The sequence below is a fragment of the Echiichthys vipera genome (assembly GCF_963691815.1).
Source record: "Echiichthys vipera genome assembly, chromosome: 9".
In the NCBI taxonomy this organism is placed as follows: Eukaryota; Metazoa; Chordata; class Actinopteri; order Perciformes; family Trachinidae; genus Echiichthys; species Echiichthys vipera.
The window spans coordinates 5856995-5881610 of record NC_139834.1 but is presented as its reverse complement, the minus strand read 5'-3'; the positions used below and the strand labels follow the sequence as shown (position 1 = coordinate 5881610).

Sequence of the window (24616 nt, the reverse complement as noted above, 5' to 3'; positions counted from 1 at the left end):
CCAGCAGCGACTGTCAGGAGATCGCTGGGTGGCAGGGACGAGGGGGGAACAGGGGCTTTTCTCGGTGGCCACCTGGAAAAAGCCATGTAAGACCAGTGGCTCTTCAAAGACAGAAATAATTCGATTTAATAACCAAGTCATCCAAATTTGTAACACAACGCATCAGTTATTCTGGAGGAAGAGAAGATTGGCGAGTGAATACGAGGACTCCAAGAAGAAGAAGAAGAAGGAGAAGAAGGAGAAGGAGAAGACACTGGAGTAAAAGAGGGAGAAATAAAAGTTTCTGTAAAGTGTTCAAGTGCGCTCCGGAGCTTCATGGACACGCGCAGAAATTCCCAAACCAACTCCAAAAGAAGGAACCCCCACAAGTTTAGCACCAAGGATATCTCCAATCGGTTTTGATGTCAGGTGAAGGTGAAGTCCGACTGACGGAGGTTGTGTCTTTAGCCAGGTAACAGACTAACTCTACTTTCTGATCGGTGCGTAATTACGCTGCGGGGAGGCATGAGTGGAGGTCGCTTTGAGTTTGACGACGGCGGGGCTTACTGCGGGGGCTGGGAGGGAGGCAAAGCCCACGGTCATGGCATCTGCACCGGACCCAAAGGCCAGGGCGAGTTCTCCGGCTCCTGGAACTACGGCTTCGAGGTGGTGGGAGTCTACACCTGGCCCAGCGGTAACACCTACGAGGGGTACTGGTCGCAGGGGAAGCGTCACGGCCTGGGAGTAGAAACCAAAGGACACTGGATTTACAAAGGGGAATGGACTCATGGCTTCAAAGGGAGATACGGCATCCGGATCAGTGTTGGCAGCGGGGCGAAGTATGAGGGGACCTGGAATAATGGACTTCAGGACGGATACGGGACAGAAACTTATGCTGATGGAGGTGAGTGTTACAGAGTCACACTTTTGACTGTTACAGTGCAACAAGGAGGAATATAATACATTTGATTATATTATAGTTATTTAAGTATTTAAGTAGAAGTAGCAAATACTATGCTACAAATAAAAGGAAAGTATCAAATAATCTGTTACAAGTTAAAGCAGATGTAGCAAATACTTTTAGGAGTCAATGTAAAAAGTAGACCTAACAAATACTCTGTTACAAGTAAAAGTAAAACACCATTTTCTCTAACAAGTAAAGTTACACATAGTATTTCACAAGTAAAAGCAAAAGTGACAAATACTCTGTCAGGAGGACAAGTAAAAGTAGACCCAACAAATACTTTTGAACAAGTCAAAGTAACATATGTTTACAAGTTAAAGTAAAGCAAATACTACAGGTCAAAGTAACAAATACTCAGTCAGAAGTTAAAGTATAGCAAATACTACAGGTCAAAGTAACAAATACTCAGTCAGAAGTTAAAGTATAAGAAATATGTAACAAGTCAAAGTAACATATGGTTACAAGTTAAAGTATAGCAAATACTACAGGTCAAAGTAACAAATACTCAGTCAGAAGTTAAAGTATAGCAAATACTACAGGTCAAAGTAACAAATACTCAGTCAGAAGTTAAAGTATAAGAAAATATGTAACAAGTCAAAGTAACAAATACTCAGTCAGAAGTTAGAGTATAAGAAATATGTAACAAGTCAAAGTAACAAATACTCAGTCAAAAGTTAAAGTATAGCAAATACTACAGGTCAAAGTAACAAATACTTAGTCAGAAGTTAAAGTATAAGAAATATGTAACAAGTCAAAGTAACATATGGTTACAAGTTAAAGTATAGCAAATACTACAGGTCAAAGTAACAAATACTCAGTCAGAAGTTAAAGTATAAGAAAATATGTAACAAGTCAAAGTAACAAATACTCAGTCAGAAGTTAGAGTATAAGAAATATGTAACAAGTCAAAGTAACAAATACTCAGTTAGCAGTTAAAGTATAATAAATATGTAACAAGTCAAAGTAACAAATACTCAGTTAGCAGTTAAAGTATAATAAATATGTAACAAGTCAAAGTAACAAATACTCAGTTAGCAGTTAAGTATAATAAATATGTAACAAGTCAAAGTAACAAATACTCAGTTAGCAGTTAAAGTATAATAAATATTTAACAAGTCAAAGTAACAAACACTCAGTTAGCAGTTAAAGTATAATAAATATGTAACAAGTCAAAGTAACAAACACTCAGTTAGCAGTTAAAGTATAATAAATATGTAACAAGTCAAAGTAACATGACTCTGTTGTAAGTAAGTCAACAGAGTTCGTTCCCCCAGAACGTGATGGAGTAGATGTATAACGTAGCATAAGATGGAAACACTCAAGCAGTGAAGTTACAATTTTGGCCTACTTGTATTTTACGTCAGAGATATTGTACTTTCTATTTCACTGCATTTGTTGGAGAGCTTTTGTTACACTTGACATAAAAATGTGTTTTTTCATAATACGAGGCAGTACTGCAAAGTACCCAATAACTGCACCTGTTAGATACATGTAGTGGGGTAACAGAGTGGGATGAAGCAAATAAATGGATTCAATGGAAATAAAGAAGAAAGACTTCAACATTGTACCTAAGTACAGTACTTAAGCAAACAGTTACTTTCCAGCACTAGATTATGCCACAGGGTGGTTATTTTATGAGAGGATGAAAACTAAATCATGCAACTTTGAGAGCAAAACCCCCTCCAGCCAAGTGTGGTCATATGGTCCGTTGCACCAAGTTCATTGCAGGCGACGTGGAGACAAATCATAAACGTAGCAGCCCGATGATCCGTTTATGATGGCTGTGTGTGACCAGAAGAAAATATCTCCCTGCTGCTGTCAGTCAAGAGCTGCTCAAAGCTCGTTAGAAATCAAACCCCACAGGAATCTTTCCATTTTGTTAGACCACACCATCGTCAACAGTGGTGGAATAAGTATCGAGGAAAGAAATAGAAATACCTACATGTAAAAGTACTATATATATATATATATATATATATCGTATATATATATATATATGTGTGTGTGTGCAAAATGTACTGAAAATACTAGGGTCTGAATAATTCACATATTACCAATATAGACCAATATCTTTTCTATGTGGATGATGCCCTAATTTTGCATAAATACAGTATGAGATTTGTTTAGGAAAGCAGCCTTCTGAGTACCAGTACAGCTGCCTAAACGAAGAAGAATATTTGACATTTTTATACATTATTCATACAATGTATTACACCGTCCACCAGTTCTAGAAATGACAACGGAGAAAATAAATAGTTGAATAAACATCTCAGTTAGTATCAATCTGCTGACTATTTAAACTAAGAATAATTAAATATGAAATAAACGGCTATATGACACCATTGTTTTCTGCATTATATTCTGTAAAAAAGGTTTACATATCAGTGCATATCAAACAATATATACACCATTACCATTATGTGGCCAATATCGGCCGATAGATCCATAGAAATTCATCATATTTTACACAAATCAGTTCTTGTTGTGTGTGTGTTTCTCTGGAATATTGTGGAGTGGAAATATAAATAAGCATATAATGGAAATACTCAAATAAAATACGAGTACATCAATAATTTGTTCCCAAGAGGCCAGATGAGGTTGGATAAAAGAGTCGATGTGTGACGTTTTATACTCTCTGAAAGCTTCTGGTGCATGGACACCCCTCACCACCACAACTTATTTACTTTGTGTAGAGGAAACCTAATGGGTTAGACAAATTAATTGTGGTGATCTCTGCTTGTACAATAGCCATGGTTCCCCCTCTTTAACAGCTGACTCATCAGCTTTAAAGCCCAGTCTGGTGGAAGTTCCAGTGGGGGATGTGATAGCACCACATGTCAGGATGTAATAATAGCCCACAAGCCCCGTGCCCTCCTGGCCTCACGGGCTGAGGGAGGCCTAGCTGTCACTATAATCCACATCTATGTCAATTTTAGCATGAGACCAGACCTCCATAGGACTTGTCCGTGAGAGCATTAATTAACTTTTCACACTAAAGATATCCATCACATTCTGGCAGGAATAAAAAGGACAGATCGTTTTATACGGAGTGAACTATTTTCGCTCCAAGCCATAATTCAAGGTCTAAAGCCATGTTAGTAGCTCTGTGACGGTGACTGTTGTCGAAATGCTAACATGTTCACAATGACAATGCTAACATGCTAATATTAAGCAGGTATAATGTTTAACACATTCACCCTCTTTGTTAAACGTGTTAGTATGACTCCTAAAGGAGACCTTTCAGACTGTTATGTTCTCTGCAATGTATTTTATTCTTGGTCAAGGTTCACTGGGTCGGATTATACGGCCCACAATTTATAGTCTACTGAGATGATACGCTTAAATGTGTTTTCTTGACTTTTGACATTTATATCTCCACAGTGTTGAACAAGTTTTTATCAGTTAAACTGCATTTGAAACAATCATCTCCCTTCGTTCCAGAGCTGCAGAACTCGACACAAGTCTTGCACTTGTCTTTGTGTTGGGCAGAAGGTTGCCTTAATCATAAGCATTGAATAGCTTGATGTTAAAAGACATAGCCGTGCCGCGTTCTTTTGCAATTTGAACTGCAAAGATAGCTCTTACTAATCACTTAAAGTGTTTAGTATCAAGAGAAACATTCCCTAGGAACATAGGAATGATACCAAAATTAAACCAACAATGGGAATGTCAGTTTTGCAGGAATTTGTTCATGAACCAAAGTATTGGACACATTTAAACGTTGACATGATAATTGTACTAGATGAAAAGTCAGGGGATCAACGAATACAGAGGGACTGCAATATTGAAATCATGAATGTCTGTAAAAAATGTTATGCTATTTGTGAACACTTTGACTGAAGAGGAAAAGTCAGAGGATCACCAACATCAGTAGGATTCATCCGCTGGATCTTGTGAATGTTTGTACCAAATTCCATGTCAATACACCAAATGATTGTTGAGATATTTCAGGACCAAAGTGGTGGACCTAGAGCTAGGACTAGAGCCACACAAGTAGACTGACGTTTTATCTGTGCAGGTAGAAAAGAATAACTCCCTATTTTCTGATCTTTCCAGGTACTTTCCAGGGTCAGTTTACAGGTGGGATGAGGCACGGCTATGGGGTCCGGCAGAGCGTCCCTTATGGCATGGCAGCAGTTGTCCGCTCCCCTCTTCGTACCTCCTTGACCTCCCTTCGCAGCGAGCACAGCAATGGCACTGTCTTGCAGCAAGATGTCCCAATCATCACCACCACCAATGCCTCAGGTGAGGAGATACCCGTCGCCACCCCTACCCACCTTGGACCATCCCGTGGAGGCTTCGCCCTCACTCTCCAGGTGGACCCAGAGGCTGTGAAACCTAAGAAGAAGGGCCTTTTCCGCAGGGGCTCCCTGCTTGGTAAGCTGAAGAAGTCCGACTCAAGCACCTCGCTGGCCAGCCAGAAGAGCAAGATCAGCTTCCTGAGGACGGAATCAGCTCTCAGTTCCAACGCTAGTGACACCAATTCCACCATCAGCATCGGTGACGAGAGCCTTGCCGGAGCCGAGGATTTCCCCCCAGTGGAGGCCGACATTGACGCCACCACCACTGAGGTCTACATGGGTGAGTGGAAGAACGACAAACGCTCAGGATATGGAATAAGCGAAAGGTCCAGTGGGCTGAAATACGAGGGCGAGTGGCTGAACAACCAGAGACATGGCTACGGTTGCACCACCTTCGCAGAGGGAGGGAAGGAGGAAGGCAAGTACATGAACAACATGCTGGTGAAGGCCATGAAGAAGAGGGTGATCCAGCTGAAGGGAACAAAGATCAAGCAGAAGGTGGAGCGGGCGGTGGAGGGCGCTCAGAGGGCTGCCGCTATCGGCAAGCAGAAGGCAGAGATCGCTGCATCTAGGTAAGAACAGATGCGTGGGGACACAATTCTACTCTTTTCTGTTTTGTTTATCAGGGAAATATTTATAAAGACAAAAAGTTGTGACATCACAACCATACATAAATCCCAATGGCTCGTTTGAAGGCAGAGTTTTTAAACACAGGCTGTGTGCATTTCTCTGCAGATTGAGTGTTTCATATATATGGCACCTTGACCTGATTTATGATAATGAAAAAGGCATGAAAATCTCCCTTTTTACAATATGGGAACCTGAAATATGAAGCTTCAGCAAGGAGACAGTTAGCTTAGCTTAGCATAAAGTCTGGAAACAGGGGGAAACAGCTAGCCTGTCAAAGGGCAACAAAATATGCCTGCCAGCACCTCTAAAGCTCAATAATGATCATGTTATATCTTTTTTGTCAGCTTAAAAGGGGCTGGTACACGGATATGAGAGCAGTATCGATCTTCTCATCTAATTCTCAGGAAATGAGCACATTTCTAAAAGAATTTAAAACTAGTCCTTTAACTTAGTGAAAGACGATTTCAATGAGCATATATCAAATGTGACGTGTGAGTGCCACCAAAGGGAGTGAAAACGAGAATATGTAAGCCTCTTTCTAATCACAATTCCTTCTGAAATCAATTCATATAAAATCGATAAATCAAACTGTAAGCAAACATGTTTTTCGCACATGGTTTACTGTCATGCATGCACACCTCTGCCTTCATTTTTGTCTGTGGCCGTACAAGGCAGTGGGGTTTTTCTCCACAGTCGTCTTCAGCACCTGAAATAAGCTCAGTGTTTACAGCAGTGAGACTCACACTGACGGACTGCAGACCCCTGTCCCTGCAGACTGAAATCTAAATATTGCACTCCCAAGGATAAGCAGTATATAAGAGTTATGGTCCGGTGTTTGATACATCAGTGCTTTAAGTTCACCTACAGCACATCTACAGGCGCGTGTACAGAGCTGAGAGTGGAAGCTGAGTATTTATGTAGGACGGCTTTCAGAAATGCCTCACCAAACACAACCTCATAAGGATTATATATCTTGAGTGCGTAAAACTCCAAACTACTGGAAGACCGGTGGTGGCATGTAACTAAGTAATATTACTTATACTGTACAATTTTGAGGTACATTAAATACGACTTTATGTTGTACTTTTAACTCCAAGACCTTTATCTGACAACTGGATTTACTAGTTACTTTTTGCATACAGAAGTTTATACAATACGATGCATTTTTACATTTTAAAAATGTTCAGCTCGTTGTCTTTTGTCATGTTTCACAAATCTGTGAGTTGTAGCATGTAGTTGAGACATGGATTTGAGACTTGGTGACTCAACTAACTTGTCTGTGCACTTGTTGTTTTAATAAGCATTTTAAATACAGGACTTTTACTTGCAAATGAGTATTTTGGCATTGTTGTATTGTCTATTTAAGGATCTGAATACTTTTGCCACCACACAAACTAAACAACAGCCCCTTTTGAGTGTTCCTTGTTCCTGCACGTTGAAATTGAAATCTGTTTATTATACAAGCAGTGGAGACATGACATATCTGTTCCTGGCAGTGGAGTCTTCACTCCGTGATCATTTGGCGGTGAAGTCGATGGTTTAAAAATACACGTAAAACCTGTGCACTGCACTGAGAGGCCAGACCTGCTCTCTTCAAGTCCAGCTAACTGTGGACATTGTTCTGTTGCGTGGGCTGGCTGAAGAAGGACCTGTGTGGCAGGACAAGGTGTAAATGACGCGCATGCACACACACACACACACACACACACACATACACAGGGGCTCTGTGGTCACAGAGGAGCCCTGACTAAATATGGGCAAGCACACTCTTGCTGTATCACAATCACAAGGGAATGCAACAGCTGATTATCCCCCTCCCCCCTGCCTCCAAACCCCATCTTTCCTGCCTAGTCACAGACACACATCCAGACTGTTTTCTGAATCACAGTGGCTCTTTGTATTTGTCTGCATACCTGTGTTAACTATTACTGCACTTCCTCTTGTCCTGTTTTAGCACATTGAATACTCATCCAAAGGGTGCCAAACTCTGCTTGAAAACAGCGGCCTGCTTGTTGATTCAGTTTCTATCACCAACTGGATGCTTTAGCTCCGCTGCTCACCGGGAACACTTTAGAGATCACAGATCTCGGCCCATCTTGCGTCAGCAGCGGTGTCAAATGGTTTCACGGATATAAATATGACACAGCTCATAAGCAAGTGCTTGGGTATAAAGGGTTAGCGTATACATGTACCACACCTAGCTTTAGTTGTGCAGCTTGGATTACATACTGTACTGCTGAGACGAGCATTTTGTGCGTATAACATTTGTAAATAAGGTTTGGTTCTGACCTCAGCTCAGGACTATTGATGAGATCTCTGCAGCTATTACAGTCGTAAAAAAATGTAACTTTTACCCAAGTACAAGTTTGAGGTACTTCAGTATTTCCATTTTCTGCTACTTTATACTTCTACTCCACTACAATTCAGAGGGATATGTTGTAGTTTTTACTATTATTATTATTTCATTTATTTGTTGTTACTTTTTAGTACAAATGCAACATATACTGTAAATCAACAAATACATGATGATGTTTTATTAAAAAGTTAAGACTTCATAGAGAGACAGAGAAACATTCTTATAGGGGCCACTCTGAGTACTTTTACTTTTTGTACTTTAAGTCTATTTTGATGCTAATCCTTTTGTATATTTAGTAAAGTTTTGAATGTAGGACTTTTACTTGTAACAGTATTTTAAGGCTGTGGTATTGCTACTTTTACTTATGTAAAATATCTAAATACTTCTACCACCTCTGCTGTGGTACTATGTACAGTGTTGGAATGTAACTAAGTACATTTACTCAAGTACTGTTATTATTGAGGATATTTTGATGCTTATACTTTTGTTCTTTCTGAGTATGTGACCTTTACTAGTAACAGAGTATTTCTACACTAGTAGACTGATCCACCAAGTAAAGGATCTAAGTACGTCTTCCACCTCTAAAGTATTTCTCCTTAGGCAATCTCTTAACGGGTGGAAAGTAACTCACTCACTCAAGTTACTCAAGTACTGAATTTAACTTGCATTTTAATTGAGTATTTCCATATTATGCTGCTTTATGCTTTCTCTGCTTTTTACTCCATTATGTTTATTTGATAGCTATAGTTACTTTTCATATTAAGAATACAAGATATAATCATTTAATAAATGATGATGAATGAATATTATAGATTAAGATAAAACTTTGTCAAGCAGATTCATTAAAATGAGCCCCACCTTTACCAGTTGCAACTTATAAACACATTAATGCATCAATAATCATAATACAATATTGAGTATTTTGGGTGTGAGTATATTTTGATGCTAATACTTTTGTACTTTTACATGAGTATAGTTTTAAGTGCAGACTTTTTACTTGTACACACTGGTATTACTACTTTTACTCAAATAAAAGACCACTGAGGTATTTCTTATGTGACGTCTTAGCAATGTTGCAATAATAAGGCTGCAATTAGTTTTCTAATTTATGTGTATTTTGACAAAGTGATTTGATTATAGTCTGAAACATTTCTTTTGAAGCGTCTTTTTATAGACACTAAATCAGTCTTTCACTCTCTCTCTCTCTCTCTCTCTCTCTCTCTCTCTCTCTCTCTCTCTCTCTCTCTCTCTCTCTCTCTCTCTCTCTCTCTCTCTCTCTCTCTCTCTCTCTCTCTCTCTCTCTCTCTTGCACACACACACACACAGTTGAATAGGCCCCTCCACTAAAGATAAAGTGGCACATGCCAGAATGACAGAACATCTCCTGCCAGCAGCAGCCTTTAGGACAAATGCAGCGTGACAAAAAGACAAATGGTTACAAAACAGCAGAACAGCAGGACCTATTTGAAGAAACACTTTTACATTTTTGCGCCGGCTCTAAATTAAGATTTGAGATAGAGTTTGTCTCTTCCTCCAGATGGCGATTCATCACTCCTCAGAGCACAACAAGCGTCTCCTTAAAGCAGCCCTAAAGGCATAAAGGGTATTCAGGTCACAGTGTCAAATGTCGTGTTGGGTTGCAGAGAAGCATCGGAGGACCAACACACACTGCAGCAGTTATACAACTTAAAGGGCCACACTGGCTAATATTGACCTGAATCCTTTTGTTATTATAGGAGGAGGGCGTATACAAATCTTCAGAAAGCACCCCTACTTCCTCTGTCTGCTCCCTCATAATATGAAAGTATCAAATAATATGTGAAAGTATAGCTGTAAGGACCTCTGAGCAATGTGATGTCACAACTGTAGGATATCTACACGTATGATAATAAACGAATTAATCACCTTATTAAGTATTAATTAGGCTAATTAATTATTCCTCGTTAAAAAGGGACACCACCACTGTATAGACAGGTAATGTGGACTAAGCCCGTTGGAAACCTAGTCACCTGCAAGAATTAAAATATAAATTTATTGTATCAATTAATTTCTATCAATCTCAATCTGAAAACGTCTGTTCTCATAAAACAGAATGAAAGCACACAGACAACAGCTGGGGGTTTGGGGTTTTACTTAAAAAATATGAATATATTTAAATACATAATATACAGATAGATTATAACATGAAATGACACACATGGGAATAACACAGAAAAGGAATGGGCATGGTAAAAGCTATGATATGGAAATGGAATTTCTAATCATACCTTTATGGAAAGTAAAGTTTAATATCAAATAGCCAGTGGTCACCAGATCTGCTTATTAAAGTACCAACAGCGTCATCTCACCAAACTCAGCCATGAAGAGGGAAGTCCAAGAGGAAAGGAGACGTCTCAGCTCCAGAGCAGTTTCCAGACATGCAGAGCACCTCCCAAGGTGCAGGGCTGGCAGAACCAGGTCATCAGAGGGTTCATCAGAGGCCAAGGAGTGGACCAGCTGTCCAACAGGGTGGCACACAGTATCTCGATAGGGGACACTTCACCGCGGCAATGGATGTTCAGCGCCAGGCAATGGAAGTTTAGCGTCAGAGGGTCACTTTCTTTGTGAACCCTAAATCTTCAACTTTAAGCCAAAAAAAGAGTCTTTCTGGACACTTCTGCAGGGACAGCTTTAATAGGTGGATGAGAGTTGGTCTCATATTGTAAGCTCCTGGTGAATACTGGATTTTGATAGAAATTTTTCAAAAGAGTAACTTGGCGCTGTTGCCTAAAGCTTCATTTCTCTGGCAGGGAGAAAAATAAGCTTGTTCTCAAAAACACAAGCACTAACATAAAAAGGCGTTTGACTGATTCAATTAAAATGTTATTAATCAAATAAGACACTGAACTTTGATGAAATAAAGTCAGGCAGAAAGTTATATATAAAAATAAAGACAAAAATAAACTAGATAGATGTTACAAAATAAAAGACTGTACAATGAACAACTCAAACAAGACTAGAAGTGGAAGAGAAGAAGGAAGAAGTGAGAAGACTGAAAAAAAAAAGACTCAGAAACAAAAAGAAGACAAAACCCTGAGGAGACAGCTTAGGTTTGCTATCTTTAAGTCCAGCTCTAAGGTGGGGCCTGGATAATGAGATATATTAATTTTCCCGCTTAAGGTGGGGGTTAAAAAGAAGGGGAGAGGTTTGCATAGGCATAAAGCACATTGGACCAAATGTATGAATTCAACATTGAACCGTAAATGAACACTGTAACACATAATGTTAGAATGATACATGCGTACAGACTAGGATAAACTTCCAATATAATCCTTAGTTGATTTCTTAATGTCAGTACTTACATGATCCTGTTTAATATCACCACATTTCTGTAACTTTGGCAATCCTGATCATAGAACGGCCAGAGTTGTTTCAAACAACACAAAAAATACTTTTACAGATTAATAAAATATGCAATATAAATGGTAAACAGTTGTCTTTAAGAACATATCAAAAGGGGCGTCATCCCAAATAGTGTCCCCATACTTGGATGACGACTTATAAGGGCAATGTTTCCTATACAAAGGTAAAAAGTGCAGCTACTACAAACTTTCTCTGCAGGGTCCTCCTTTTGTAGATAAAAATAGTTATAATATAATAACCCCCCCCCCCCCCCCCCCCTTCTCGCTATTCATTACCCTCAGTATTACTGGTGAAGCACCGGATGAGATATGCCTCATTGTATTTTCTTGTCTTTGTTTTGGTAGTTGTGACGTTTGGTGTCAATTAATCATCTGCCTTAGGTGTACTTGGCAGTCCTTTCCCAAACTTGTCCATGCTTTGCTAGCAGTACAGAACCACGCATGGTAGCTTTTTACTTCCACTGATTGTATTTACACTCATAAAAGTGGTGTGGCATTTGTGGAGATTATCTTGCTGAACAAAATGTTTAAGTAAGTATCATTAACTCTTTTTCACCAAAGAACTTATTTTCTGCAATAATCCAAAAGCCAATGAAAACATTCCATCGGCTCCATTGTTGAGGGTACCGGAGTGATGCTTACTTTGGTGTTGGTCTATAAAAATATGTCATATCTATTTCCTTATTGTCCTTGTTTTTATATCTTTTATCACTGAAACTGTGACTATCAAAACATTGTGGCTTTAATCCTTAAGAGATATTAATAACTTAAAGTCATAACTACCTGACTCCATAAAGATGTTTAGTTATTTTTTTATTTTATCTATGACTTTATGTAAATGGTACAAAAAAAAATCACCCCCTCAGTGTTGTCATGGAGATATGACCTAAAGATACAGACTAGAATGGTTTATTGTACCAGGCCTTAAATAGATTTAATTATGCTGTGAAAACAGTGGTTTCAATGAGAAATTGCTCTATTATTAAACCTGTCCCTAGTGGACACTTGAAGAACTGCAGTGTTTTGGCACTTCTCCATTGGATCAACCAGGAAGTTGTTGTGGTTGGGGCTTGGTTCCAAGCTGCCTGTGTGAACAGGCATGTCAGTTAATACAGTGGCTGAGTGATAAACCAGAGCATATGGACTGACATTATGTTACAGTTGGAATCAACAGCTGAACAATACCTTCTGTGTTAAGGTGGGAATCATTAATCAGAACAACCCCCGTTCTGCCGCCCGCCCACTATGCTAGACAATTTTAGAAGCTATAACAACAGTGGAGGATATATTACTACAAATGTAAGGACAATGCTCAGGGCTCAGCGGCTCTTCAAAGTACCAATAGATTCCATTTCCAATGCAATGTAGGGCTGAGCTCTTATTCCACTCTCAAGGAAATGTGATGGTTAGCGATACTCAAGTCTGAGGTTTCTACACAAGAGTCGTGATGGTGGGTCACGCTACTGACACTGTGGGTTGTGGCGGAGCAGCTTCTGTTTAAAAATACAGAGGTCACTGAGCTCTTGGGAACCTTCAGTGCTGCAGAAATGTTTTTTGAAGACAAACTATCCTGTCTCTTGAGCTCCGCAGGCAACTCCTTCCACCTCATGTCTTGGTCTTCCGCTTTGATGTGCAACGTGAGACCTTCTGTAGACAGGTGTGCGACTGCTGTAACCACTGTGCCACCCATCGCACCTCATACCATGATTCATTTGATATATTTTTCAATGAAAATGAGAATAATTGTGCAAAAATTAGCATTACCTACAATATTGTGAATCATATTGCGATCACAAAAGCAGTCAAAATAATCCAAATTAGATAGTTTCCCCATATCATGATTAGGTTCTACAACAATGCATCATATGTGATGAAAGTACCTGTTTAGTAAATGTAGTGGACTAAAGAGTACTATATAACCTCTCAAATGTAGTGGAGTATTAGTAGAAAGTAACATTCTGTAGAAAGAAAATACTCTGAATGAAAGTACAAACACTTAAAATTGTACTTGAAAACTTCATTGTTCCAAAAACTATTAAAAAGGCTTGACTTTGACTCTCTCTCACACACACACACACACACACACACACACACACACACACACACACACACACACACATACACAAATGTGGATTAATCTGCAGCTGAAAACATGCACCATTTCCTCTCGTTTGAGTAATGTTTTGTAAAAAAAAAAAACTACAGTGCCCAGCTGTTTTAGGAATTTACTGAGCCTTTTTTAAAAATGAAAGTGTATATTTGTGATTTATTTTTGAAGATTTACATCTTTAAAAGGAACCAATAAGATTGGAGCTGAGACCCACAGACAGGGTTGGACAGTACTGAGAGACGGATTAACCCATTGTTTGTTTTGGTTTTTGTTGACATGATGTCAATGACGTCAGCCTTATGCACATTTCAGTAATATATTTTTAGTGAAATACGCTATTTTATGCATTCAGAACTACACGATATTCACGTCATAAGTGGTAGATATATACTGTAGCTGGCCAAATTCAAAGGTGTGTTTTTAGAGGTGTGTTTGTGGCGTATGATTTATTTTAAAGTTGTACCATTGCCTTTGGGAAGTGTACCAAAAAGAGTGTGTTGTATAAGAAAGCACCTGTTGTCACAACTCTGCCTTTATTGAAAGATTTCAGTGTAATTATAAACATGTGAGATTTAAGGGTGCAGAGGTTCCTGGAAGAGGATGGAGGTGCTGACTGCAGACAGGTGGAGCTCATCTGTCTCAAACACAGAGCCTCAGGAGTCTCTAATTGTTCCGGTGGGAAGCACCTTCCCCACTGAGTCTTCAAGTGGACCAGGGAGCTATTTTCAGCTCAGTGTAAAGTTACAGTATGTGAAGTATCCACAGAGTAATCGCAATCAGTAATTCTCCCACTTAATGTGCAGCAGCAGCCTTGATCTCTCCACATGCAGAGGATGGGTTTGAAGCCGCACACTATAGCGGTCTGTTAGCTGGTTTGTCCACCACTTTGGCCCAGACTGAAATATCACAACTATTGGATGGGTGGTAATGCAATTTGATACAGAAAGTTTTGTACTCCTGGTAGATGAAGTGTACTGACTTTGGTGATCCCCTGACTATTCATTTAGCGTCACCAGCAGGTCAAACGTTTTCAGTTTTCCAGTTAAGGTCAAAATTTGAATTTGTCCAATAATTTATTCATGGCAATACCTGCAAAACTGACATTCACAAACACACAAAGCTGCAGCGTATAGACTGTATAAAATGAACATAGCCTCCCTGTCGAGTAACGTTCTCTCAACTAGATCCAATCCTCCTCACCTACAGGAGTCACCATCTTGTCAGACTTTGACTCCGCCTCATTTCCTCTTACCAAAAAAGGGCATGTATGTGACGTTGGGGGGAGGGAGATACGTCCATCTGGCTGACGTTAATCTCCAAGGAGAAGTGAGGGTCATAGGCTAGCTGTCACTCAAGAGGCCACGCCCCTAATTATTCATAAACCCCAATGAAATAAAAATTAGCATGGTACAAAATAATTCACTCCCCTCAGTGTTGTCATGGAGATATGACCTAAACATACACACTAGAATGTTTTTTTTGTATCAGGTCTTAAATAGGTTTAACATGGGGGTCAATGACAAATTGCTCTATTATGAAATCGTATAGGATCAACCAGGAAATCGCTGTGGTTGGGGCTTGGTTAAGCGCTAATCATAGACTGTATATGTCATTCCTAGGTTTCTCAAGAGCCACTGTGAAGCTCAGTGTGGGTGGTTTAGGCAGTGGCCATCTTGGCAGTGGCCATCTTGGCAATGCCTGACGTCGCCTGACTTCTGGCTAATTAATCCATCAAAACGAGCAAGGAGTCGGAGTGTTGATGGAGCTGAGGCTGGCTGAATGAAGGCTCCACTCTATGCTATCCAACTGTGACAGCACCCATCTGTCACTCAAAGCGACCACACCCTTCATAATTTATAACTTTAAGCCTTTATATAATTTAAATGAGGGAGTTATAGAATTAGCTTAAGAGCCCAAAACCTTTTTGTAGCAAGCTGTTAAATGTTTATTTTTGCTGTAAAGTTTGCCATTTTAACACGGGGGTCTATGGGGATTGACTCACTTTTGGAGCCAGCCTCAAGTGGCCATTTGAGGTACTGCATCATGAGAATATTAGCATTTAGCTCCAAAGTGCCTAGACACCACATTTAATGCTAATGATACATAGGATGTTAATATTTCTACTGTTTTATAGTGAAAGTGTGCTGCCCCATTTTTGTTGTATTCAAGGTGTATTTTATTTGATAAAAGTAAAATGAAAATAAAACATTGTTGTGCCAGTTAATCATGAATTGTTTTGCGTCTGTCTCCTCCGCAGGACGACCCATTCAAAGGCCAAGTCGGACGGAGCTGATCAGGCCTCTCATGCTGCCAACGGTGAATCCAGCATCGCCAGACTGGTGGCCAAAGAGCTCTCCCCTTCCTTCTACCAGCCAGGTCAGTGGGCTTTTGGCTATTAACACAATGTTACCTCTTTGGAAAAGGATAACACAATAAAATATTTTAAAAGCCCACACTTTTGTGTTTTCAAGCAGGTATTTCTCTTTAGGATGTGCATATTTACCATTCTTTCCCATAAGACCCGAATGCACCATAAAATGAGTTAACACAAATATAACACACAGCTATAGCTATTTATATTTGACTGAAGTAGAGACGTATGAGATGGTATTATTAACAACACAGTAAAAATAAAGGTACTTCTACTTGAGTATTTCCTCTACAGCTCAGAGGGAAATTTTACATTTTTATTTTTAAATACTACTTTATAGATTCAGCTTATCAAAACAACAATACACAATAAAAAAATGTTTTAATGGTGATGTATTAATACCCAGCAGTAAATAAAGTCATTAAAATTAGCTCCTTCTTTACCAACACATTTTACACTAAAAGTTTTGAATGCATGACTTTAACTTGTAACAGGGTATTATTACACTGTGGTAATACTACTTTCCACCACTGACGATGCAGGATCTAGTTTATATGTCCCTGTGCATACCTCCAGCTTGGCTGAGGCTCACCACAAGGGTAGTCGCTTTTGAATGTCTAAAAAAAGGAACATCTTATTTGGTCGAAGGGATCATATCAGTTTCATTGCGAGTCTGGCGACCCTCGCACTTTTACACGTTCACACAAAAGCACAGCAGCCATGTCGGAGCCTCTTGCTTTCTCCCTCAGCAGAGAGCTCTGAGGATTCAGAAAGTCATCCAGCTTTCTGAGTGTCTGCACAAACTGTCTCAGACCAATGCATCACATGGACGAAGCCGTGCTGAGTCCTGCTGTGTTATATAGTTATTTTTTTAACAAATGTCAAGACAAGATCAAAACCAATAATGAAGTGATCCACTAAAAAGAAGTATCTGTGTATCCAAAGCTGTTATATCTTCATCCTCTGTGCCATAGAGCTCAGTCATCATCAATGTTCCTTCAACATAACGAACACACGCTGTGGTTGTTTCTCAGTCCCACAAGAGCTAGCTCAAAGTTTAGTTCACACAGGTTAAAATTAACAATGAGAAAATAAACACTAACAACGACAATCATTTCTTACGGTTTGTTTTTTTTAATTGATTAAAATAGGCTGCTCTGAGACTGGTTAGATGCTTTAACTTGATGTGTCGTTGTCTTGACTTGTGAAACTGAAACGAAAAATGTTCTTAATTATATTATATTGAATTAAATGTTATTTATGTTGCCAAATCATCACAGATGTTATCTCAAGACACTTTAAATATAGAGCAGGTCTAGACCACTCATTTATGATTTACAGAGAGCCAACAATTCCTCCATGAGCAACTACAAGTTGGCAGTGAATCAATGATATGAATACTAGAAAAAATAGAAGTTAAGGTAATAGGAATATGAATAATAATAATTATGTTGGTTTATATGATAGAAATATATGAATATGAGCAATGATAGCTGTAATACTTCTAGAAAAATTACTAATATTATTATGGCGGTCAATATTAGAACTAATAGGCCACCGCTGTAAAAGAGACATCTGTAAAACTGTTGACAGGACACCTTAAACTGCAAAGATGGTCAATTATTACTCTTTCTATTATAAAATTTTAAAACATGGACTTTTTATTTTGTAAAACTGTCCTCGAACCCAGAAAAGCGATTTAAAAACCTGTGACATCATCCCGATGTAAAGTCTAGGAGCCAAGCGGGAATACATCCATGGTTGCAAGGATGACATTCAATTCAATTCAATTCAATTTTATTTATAGTGTCAAATCATAACAAAAGTTATCTCAGGACACTTTACAGAGTAGGTAAAGACCACACTCAATGACTTATTTATGATTTACATAGACCCAACAATTCCTCTGTAGAGTACGGTGGCAACGATAACCTTCCCTATAACAGGCAGGAACGTCAGACAGACCCAGCTCTGTGGAGGACGGCCATCTGTCTTGACCGTATTATTTTTTCAGAACAGGTATTGTGTCAAAGTCGGTTCCCCGGTTAAATAGTGTTTCCTTCCTGTTAAAATGATGTCTTGTTAGAAATAAGATTGGGTTCATTCCCATTCATTAGTTGCAAACTCAGCTCACCAAAGTCTTTTAGTGCGTTCGTGCACAACACTGCATACACGCCGTGCTGCAAGAAATACATCCAATGTGTTTTACTCTGCTGCTGAAAATAGTCCCCAACAAATGCACACTTTATTCCTGATTGAGTAGTGTGCGAAAAACTACAACTGCCACATCTACTTAGCCTTTTTAAAAAATCAAATCAGATTTTGTGTGTTTGTTTGTGAGCTGCTTTTTTTATGATTTACGTCTCCAGAAGGAACAGATTGGCTTGAGACAAAATACATTAACAGAAAAAAATGTCTATAAATCACATAGTCTCCAGAAAAAATAGGGCTTATTATTGCTCTTGACATATTGAGACTTTGTGAACGGCACTAATTCACTGGTTGAAATGTTCTCACACAGGTCCTGAGTATCTGAAGAAGAGAGTGTTACAGGAGGTCATAGGGGGATGTGAGCACATAGACACTGTCATGCATGAGCCGCTGCTAGCCGAGGAGGAGCCCCTGCCCACGCCACCTGAAAGCCCTTTCATGAATGAGCTGGACAGCCTCATGCCTGGCTCGTCCCCTGGCCGCACCCCCTCCCCGAGCCCAGGCATCATCATCAAAGACGACCCCAAACTCCTCAGTCCAGGAAGCTGGAACGATGACAAAGCCATTAAAGGTGGTGGCAGTAAAGGTAGCAGTAAATCCAACAGCAGGCCCAGTAGTCGCCCCACAACCCCATCGACCGTTTCTGCTCCCGCCACGGCTGCACCTGAAGGCGAAGAAGCCCAGGGCAGTCGTGGTCCCTCTCGCACCCCCAGCCGTCAGAGCAACAAGAATGAGCAGGGCTCTGACCTGGAGATCAAGCCCCTGCAGAAGTTTGACTCAGAGGCGAAAACTCCGGACGTCGCTCCTGCTGCCCCTGTGAGGAATAGCCTCATCTCTCCAGATGAAGAAGAAGCACCGCGCCCCACCTCCAAAGTGTCCTCCAAAGCTGTCACCCCGGAGCCTAAAACAAGCGAGGTCAAGACTGGAAGAGCTCCGTCAGTCCACGAACGACCAGCACCCGTTCCTGAGAACAAAGTGGAGTCCAGGGAGGTGAGCAGGCCGTCCAGCAAAGCAGAGACAAAGCCATTACTGAAACCCAGCCCAGCTCTATCCCCCAAAACTGCACCCAGTCTTGAACCTCAACCAGTACCAAAGCAAGTGGAAGCCAAAGCCATTGTTGCCAAATCGGCCCCGAAGGTAGAGCCCAAAGCAGAAGCCAGACTGAGGGCCACAGTGTCCGTCTCAAGTCATGAGGTGACTGCAGATTCTCTGGACTTGGAGGTAAATATAGACATTGACTCACATTTTGATTATTTTAGGCAACAGCTATAGGGTCTGTCAGTCATCCCACCACTTTCGTCCAGACTGAATTATCTCGACAACTATGTGGCAGCTTTCTACAGACACTCACGATCCTACTGACTCTAACTATAGGGCCACCAGCTGGTTCACATTGATTCTTTTGAGTAAAGTGTGTCGACAACCTTTGAGTGGACTGGCATTAAATTTACAGACATTCATGTTTCCCTCAGGATGATCCCTTCAATTTTTATTCAGGTCAAACTTTTAATTATTCCAAAAGTCATCCCTGTGTTCCACTGCTCTACATTCCCTGAGACCAATGGTCAGCAACCTCGGGCACGGGGTCCACCATTGGCACGTGGCAGCTTAACCAATGGCACACTATAGCAACAAGTGTGCAAGAAATGTTTGGGGGAATTTTATAGTGCTTTCTAATCCACATGCCAAATGACTCTTTCACAGCCATTGGCAGGTGCACTGCTTTTTATTTACAGTAGTGTGACTGACTTTTTCCTATTGAAATGAAGCTTCATGAAGCATTTTCTTTACTTTAATGAAGCCACAAGATGGTGCTCTTGGTTTAACCCTCATGCCTCCCTCAAATTTGGACTGGACACCTTTGTGGTTGAAAACCTCCATGCACAAAACACTGCTATGAAATCATCATATCAATATATATATTATTGGTACAATATTATATATTATATATCAATATTTTATTCTGATTTTTTTTTTCATAAATCTCTTACTTCAAACCTGCTTAAGACTAGCAAACATTCAATCATTTTCAGGATTTTAACCCTTTATATTTATATAAATATTTTCCATATATTAAATAGTAGGCCAATGAAACTTTGCTGGTGATTAGAATCCTGGATTTGTCAAAGTTTGGCAGAAAGAAATGATTTGATTGTATTCGTATTTTTTATGCAGCTCAAGATACTGACTCTGATACCCATCGTGGCTGAGAACGTCCACGCACAAAAACTGCTATAAAATCATCATACATCAATATTTTATTCAGATTTTTAGTTTTTGCTTGAATCCCTTAATCAACTTCAGCTCTAATCGGAATGATCGAAAATTCAATGGTTTTCAGGATTTTAACTTTAAATGCCAGTTTAATTTTTTTAAGTCTTAAAATTGTATCTTGAACTGCATAAAAATACTACTGCAATCAAAAAAAAATTTTTTGCTAATCTTTGACTAATCTAAGACTCTAATCACCAGCAAGGTTTAATCTTCTTACTATTTATTATATGAAAAATATTTCATAAATCACTTAAACTTAAAATATTAAGTGTCATTCAAAAGGTTAAAATCCTGAAAATGATTGGATGCTGTGAAGTTTTGAGCAGGTTTGAAGTTGTTTAAGAGATTTATCAAAAAATATCATGAAAGAAATATGGATATATGATGATTTTATAGCAGTGTTTTGTGCATGGACGTTTTCAGCCACAAAGGTGTCCAAAGGGAGCAAAATGCACACAAGAGTATAAAAGACATGTCAGAATGAAAAACACTGGATTTCACAAATTTGGCAAAAAAAGGGGAGTTCTTACCAAAAATTATGCCACAAGCTATAACACAGCCAAGATGATCACAAAATCAAAAAAATAAATGGGAAAAATGGTCGTTTTTGCCCGAGTGGGGCATAAAGGTTAAAGCAAAAAAGGCTCATGGACTGGTGACTACTTCTGCTTCCAACCCTTTGTTGAACAGTGAGTGCCATCTAGTGGGCTCAGAAAATAGCAAAAATACTTCATGTAGCTTCATGAAGCTTTCATTTGGACGTCACTACTTTTTCCCCATCCACATTGGTGAAGGCCCGCCCTACTCTGCCTCTGATTGGCTAGTTCTTGTTGCCTTCTTCACAGAATGTGGAGGTTGGGGGAAAATAAGGCTGCAGGAACAGGCTCAGTAGAGGTTGATATGGCACACTGATTAACACGAAAATGTAAAAACGGCACTTCGTATCAAAAAGGTTGCAGACTCCTGCCTTTGACACACTTTACATCTGTCTCCCTTGTGATTTAAAAGATTTTCAAATATTTATATTGAGATTGGTAAGAGCTGTCGTCACAGTTCAAATTGCAAAAAACCCAAAGAATGATTGGATGTTTTAAATGCAGTTTGGTAAATGGTAAAATTCAGTTCAGTCACTGTGGAGTTAAACTGTCCACAACGTGTCCCGTTCACGAACATACATATTTTTTTCTGAAAAACGATGGTCCATCAGAAGGGGAGTGACTTCGCCTCTCTCTGACTTCATTACTCACATGTTCCTTTCTTCCAAAGGGCCCAAACACCATAATGATCTGCATGGTCATCCTGCTGAACATCGGCCTGGCCATTCTTTTTGTACACATTTTGTCATGAGATGTTGTCGACCACCTCAGGTAACAAATAAATAAATGAATGAATAAATGTGACGTACAAAGTCTGTTAAAAGACAAATAGTTCTTTTTCTGCAGGTCACCAGCAGTGTTGGAGGGAGAGACGGCCCGCCTCCTCCTCCTCAGTTAGGACCAGAGATCAAAGATGACCGCTGAGGAGGGGAAAAAAAGCATCACGCAGACCGCCGCAGCTCCTCTAAAAGGTTTTTGCCGGTGTGACTGTGTGATGCTCTGTGACGCTCCTCTCTTGAAAAAGGTTTGAAAACTGAAGGACACAAAACTGATTCAGATCTTCTGAATGTGATTGTATGTTAAAGTCGGGGCTGGATGGTAGAGTATGTCCTCAGTACTTGGAGAAGCAGCGCTCGAGAAGATTTCATCACAGTGTGTCACAAGTGTGTCAACATTTTTGCAAAAAGGGCTTTTAACTCAATCCTTAATCTCAGTACACTTTGTCACGACATGTGTTTGTATTATGAAGGAATGTTAATAACATACGCAGACTGAATATTCTCTCCACTGTGCCTTAAACCTGATTGATGAGACACAAATTCAACCGCAGCAGATGTGTGAAAGATTGAGGAGTTATAACTGATACTATCATCGTTTTTGATTACCTGCAATGTCCAACTTGTGGTTAAAAAGCTGAAGTTTCATTAAGTCGGTAAATGTGTCTCCAGAAAATACTGTTAAAATATTGCAAACTGTAATCCAACGCTACTGTAAAGTCTGGTTGCTTGTCAGTCTCTTAAGAGTCCAAAGCATCTGGAGTTACACTTTGGCTAATTGCATTTGAGACTGTGGTGTACTACACTGTGAAACCTTCTATTTTCACTGGGATTTATACGTATATTAATGCAAATATAGTCATTCTGCTGCTTTGGTTTGGGAGCTGATAAACCAATTAGAGAAGGAAAACTAGGAAGCTTATGAGTGTCACTGTACTGTATGTTCCTGTGGTGTTTCTCATACAATGCTGTTTAGCACCCAGGTGGTTTTAAATGAGTTGTGTATGTTTTGCAATAGAATGAGAAAGCAGAGAATGGAGGCTGGGGGTCTATCTTAGTAAAAACCATCACTGTATGTTGTAGTACATTTATTCAATCTACAGATTTATATTAAAGGGGTAGTTTCGGTTTATTAAGTGGGGTTGCATGAGGTACTTAACTATAGTCAGTCAGTCGGCACGCCACCAGTTTGGGGAAGCAGACAGGAGGACAGACACGGACAGCCCTGTTTGAGTTCACACAGGGATAACTGAATCATCATCTATGCTCTTGTTGCTTTAGTAAAATGCAGCTGGTTTCATTATGAAACCTCCATCTTTTCCTTTTTTATACGCAACTGTTTGCAGGAGAAAAAAAATATATGGGCGGCCGCTGAATTTACTGATGTAAACCTAAGCCGTGATCTAAACTATTAACTAATGCAGAAGTGAATTTCCTCACTATGCCGGGACCTGCACTTAAATCTGGATGCGAAAGAAGAAAAGACAAGGAAAAAGTGGGAGCTGGAAACAGCTTTAAACCCAATAATATTCTACCATAATGTAAGGTGTGCCTACCAATGAGTACGTCTCTCTCAGTTTAAGGAGATCTTGAGCATGTGTTGATATTGATAAATTCGGTTGATATGCATTGATCGTTTTTGAGTTTGGTTACTTCCAAACCATTTTAAAACACCAATGTGAGACTGGCAGTAGACCAACAACTCCTGTGTTCTGTGAAGTAAAATTCCTGTTTTGTCAATTCAGTGTGGTGGCTTTGAAGAGAGCATAGATAGCTCTGTAAAGTGGTGAAAATACTCTAAATATAGCTAAACATGGCGTACTGAATGCACCATCATTTATTGTAGGCAACACACTGACTAAGGATAAGTACCTCATTCAACCCTACTTCCAAATGTCCAAACTATCCCTTTGATAGAACAGTAGCAAAGGGAGGAGCTGGGTTGGGATGTGTTTGCCTGAGAGATATTCATGTTTTCATGTATGATTCAGTGTAGAAAACTGTCCTCTGTTTCACACTGCATTAAGTTCAGGGCCTGTTGTGCTTTAGAGCCAAATACGACTTCAACTTTTGTACGCATGGGGGCACTTTGTGTATATGTGTCTGTATTTTTGTACCGTATTGAAGTGCACATCTTTTCAGCATTCAAAATATTCTGCTTTAGGATTTTTCAGAGGCAAATGTGCAACCCTAAATTTATTTATTTCCAGATGGAGAAATAATAATTGTTCTTAACTCCATGTCTTACATTGAGTAGAGCACTCTCCACATGCTCTTTAATATTTCTCCCATTCTTTTACCCATTTCATAACGTGGACACAGGTTGTTCGGTGGAATTGTTTTACCACTGATTGTGTGCATTGTTTTCATGCAAAATCTACAAAACTTTAGTTCTAATAAATCTTGTATTTGTAATACATTTTTGCCCGATAGTTAATCCTTAATCTACAAAATGCATTTATTAACAACAGAAGAGACAGCTGTCAGATGAACTCAATGTAAGTGCAATCAAACTGTATTCATGTAGGTCAGTGTAATGTAGAAGCCACTTTGTTTTGTCTGTTTTTGTGCATTTAATGAAATCAAATATTGCTCAATTGGAACATCAAAATTACAAAGCTGAAGTTAAATAAAATCTTTTACAACA

At 39.5% G+C, this 24616-nt stretch overlaps 1 protein-coding gene across 1 annotated transcript; it reads left to right on the top strand.

Moving 5' to 3' along the window:
* Positions 1-24616, top strand: jph2 (junctophilin 2). Its single transcript, XM_083919934.1, has 6 exons — positions 1-883; positions 5000-5816; positions 15999-16117; positions 18634-19544; positions 21864-21964; positions 22040-24616. Exons 1-5 carry the CDS (start codon positions 505-507, stop codon positions 21942-21944), a joined length of 2307 nt encoding a protein of 768 aa, XP_083776060.1. The 5' UTR covers positions 1-504; the 3' UTR covers positions 21945-21964; positions 22040-24616.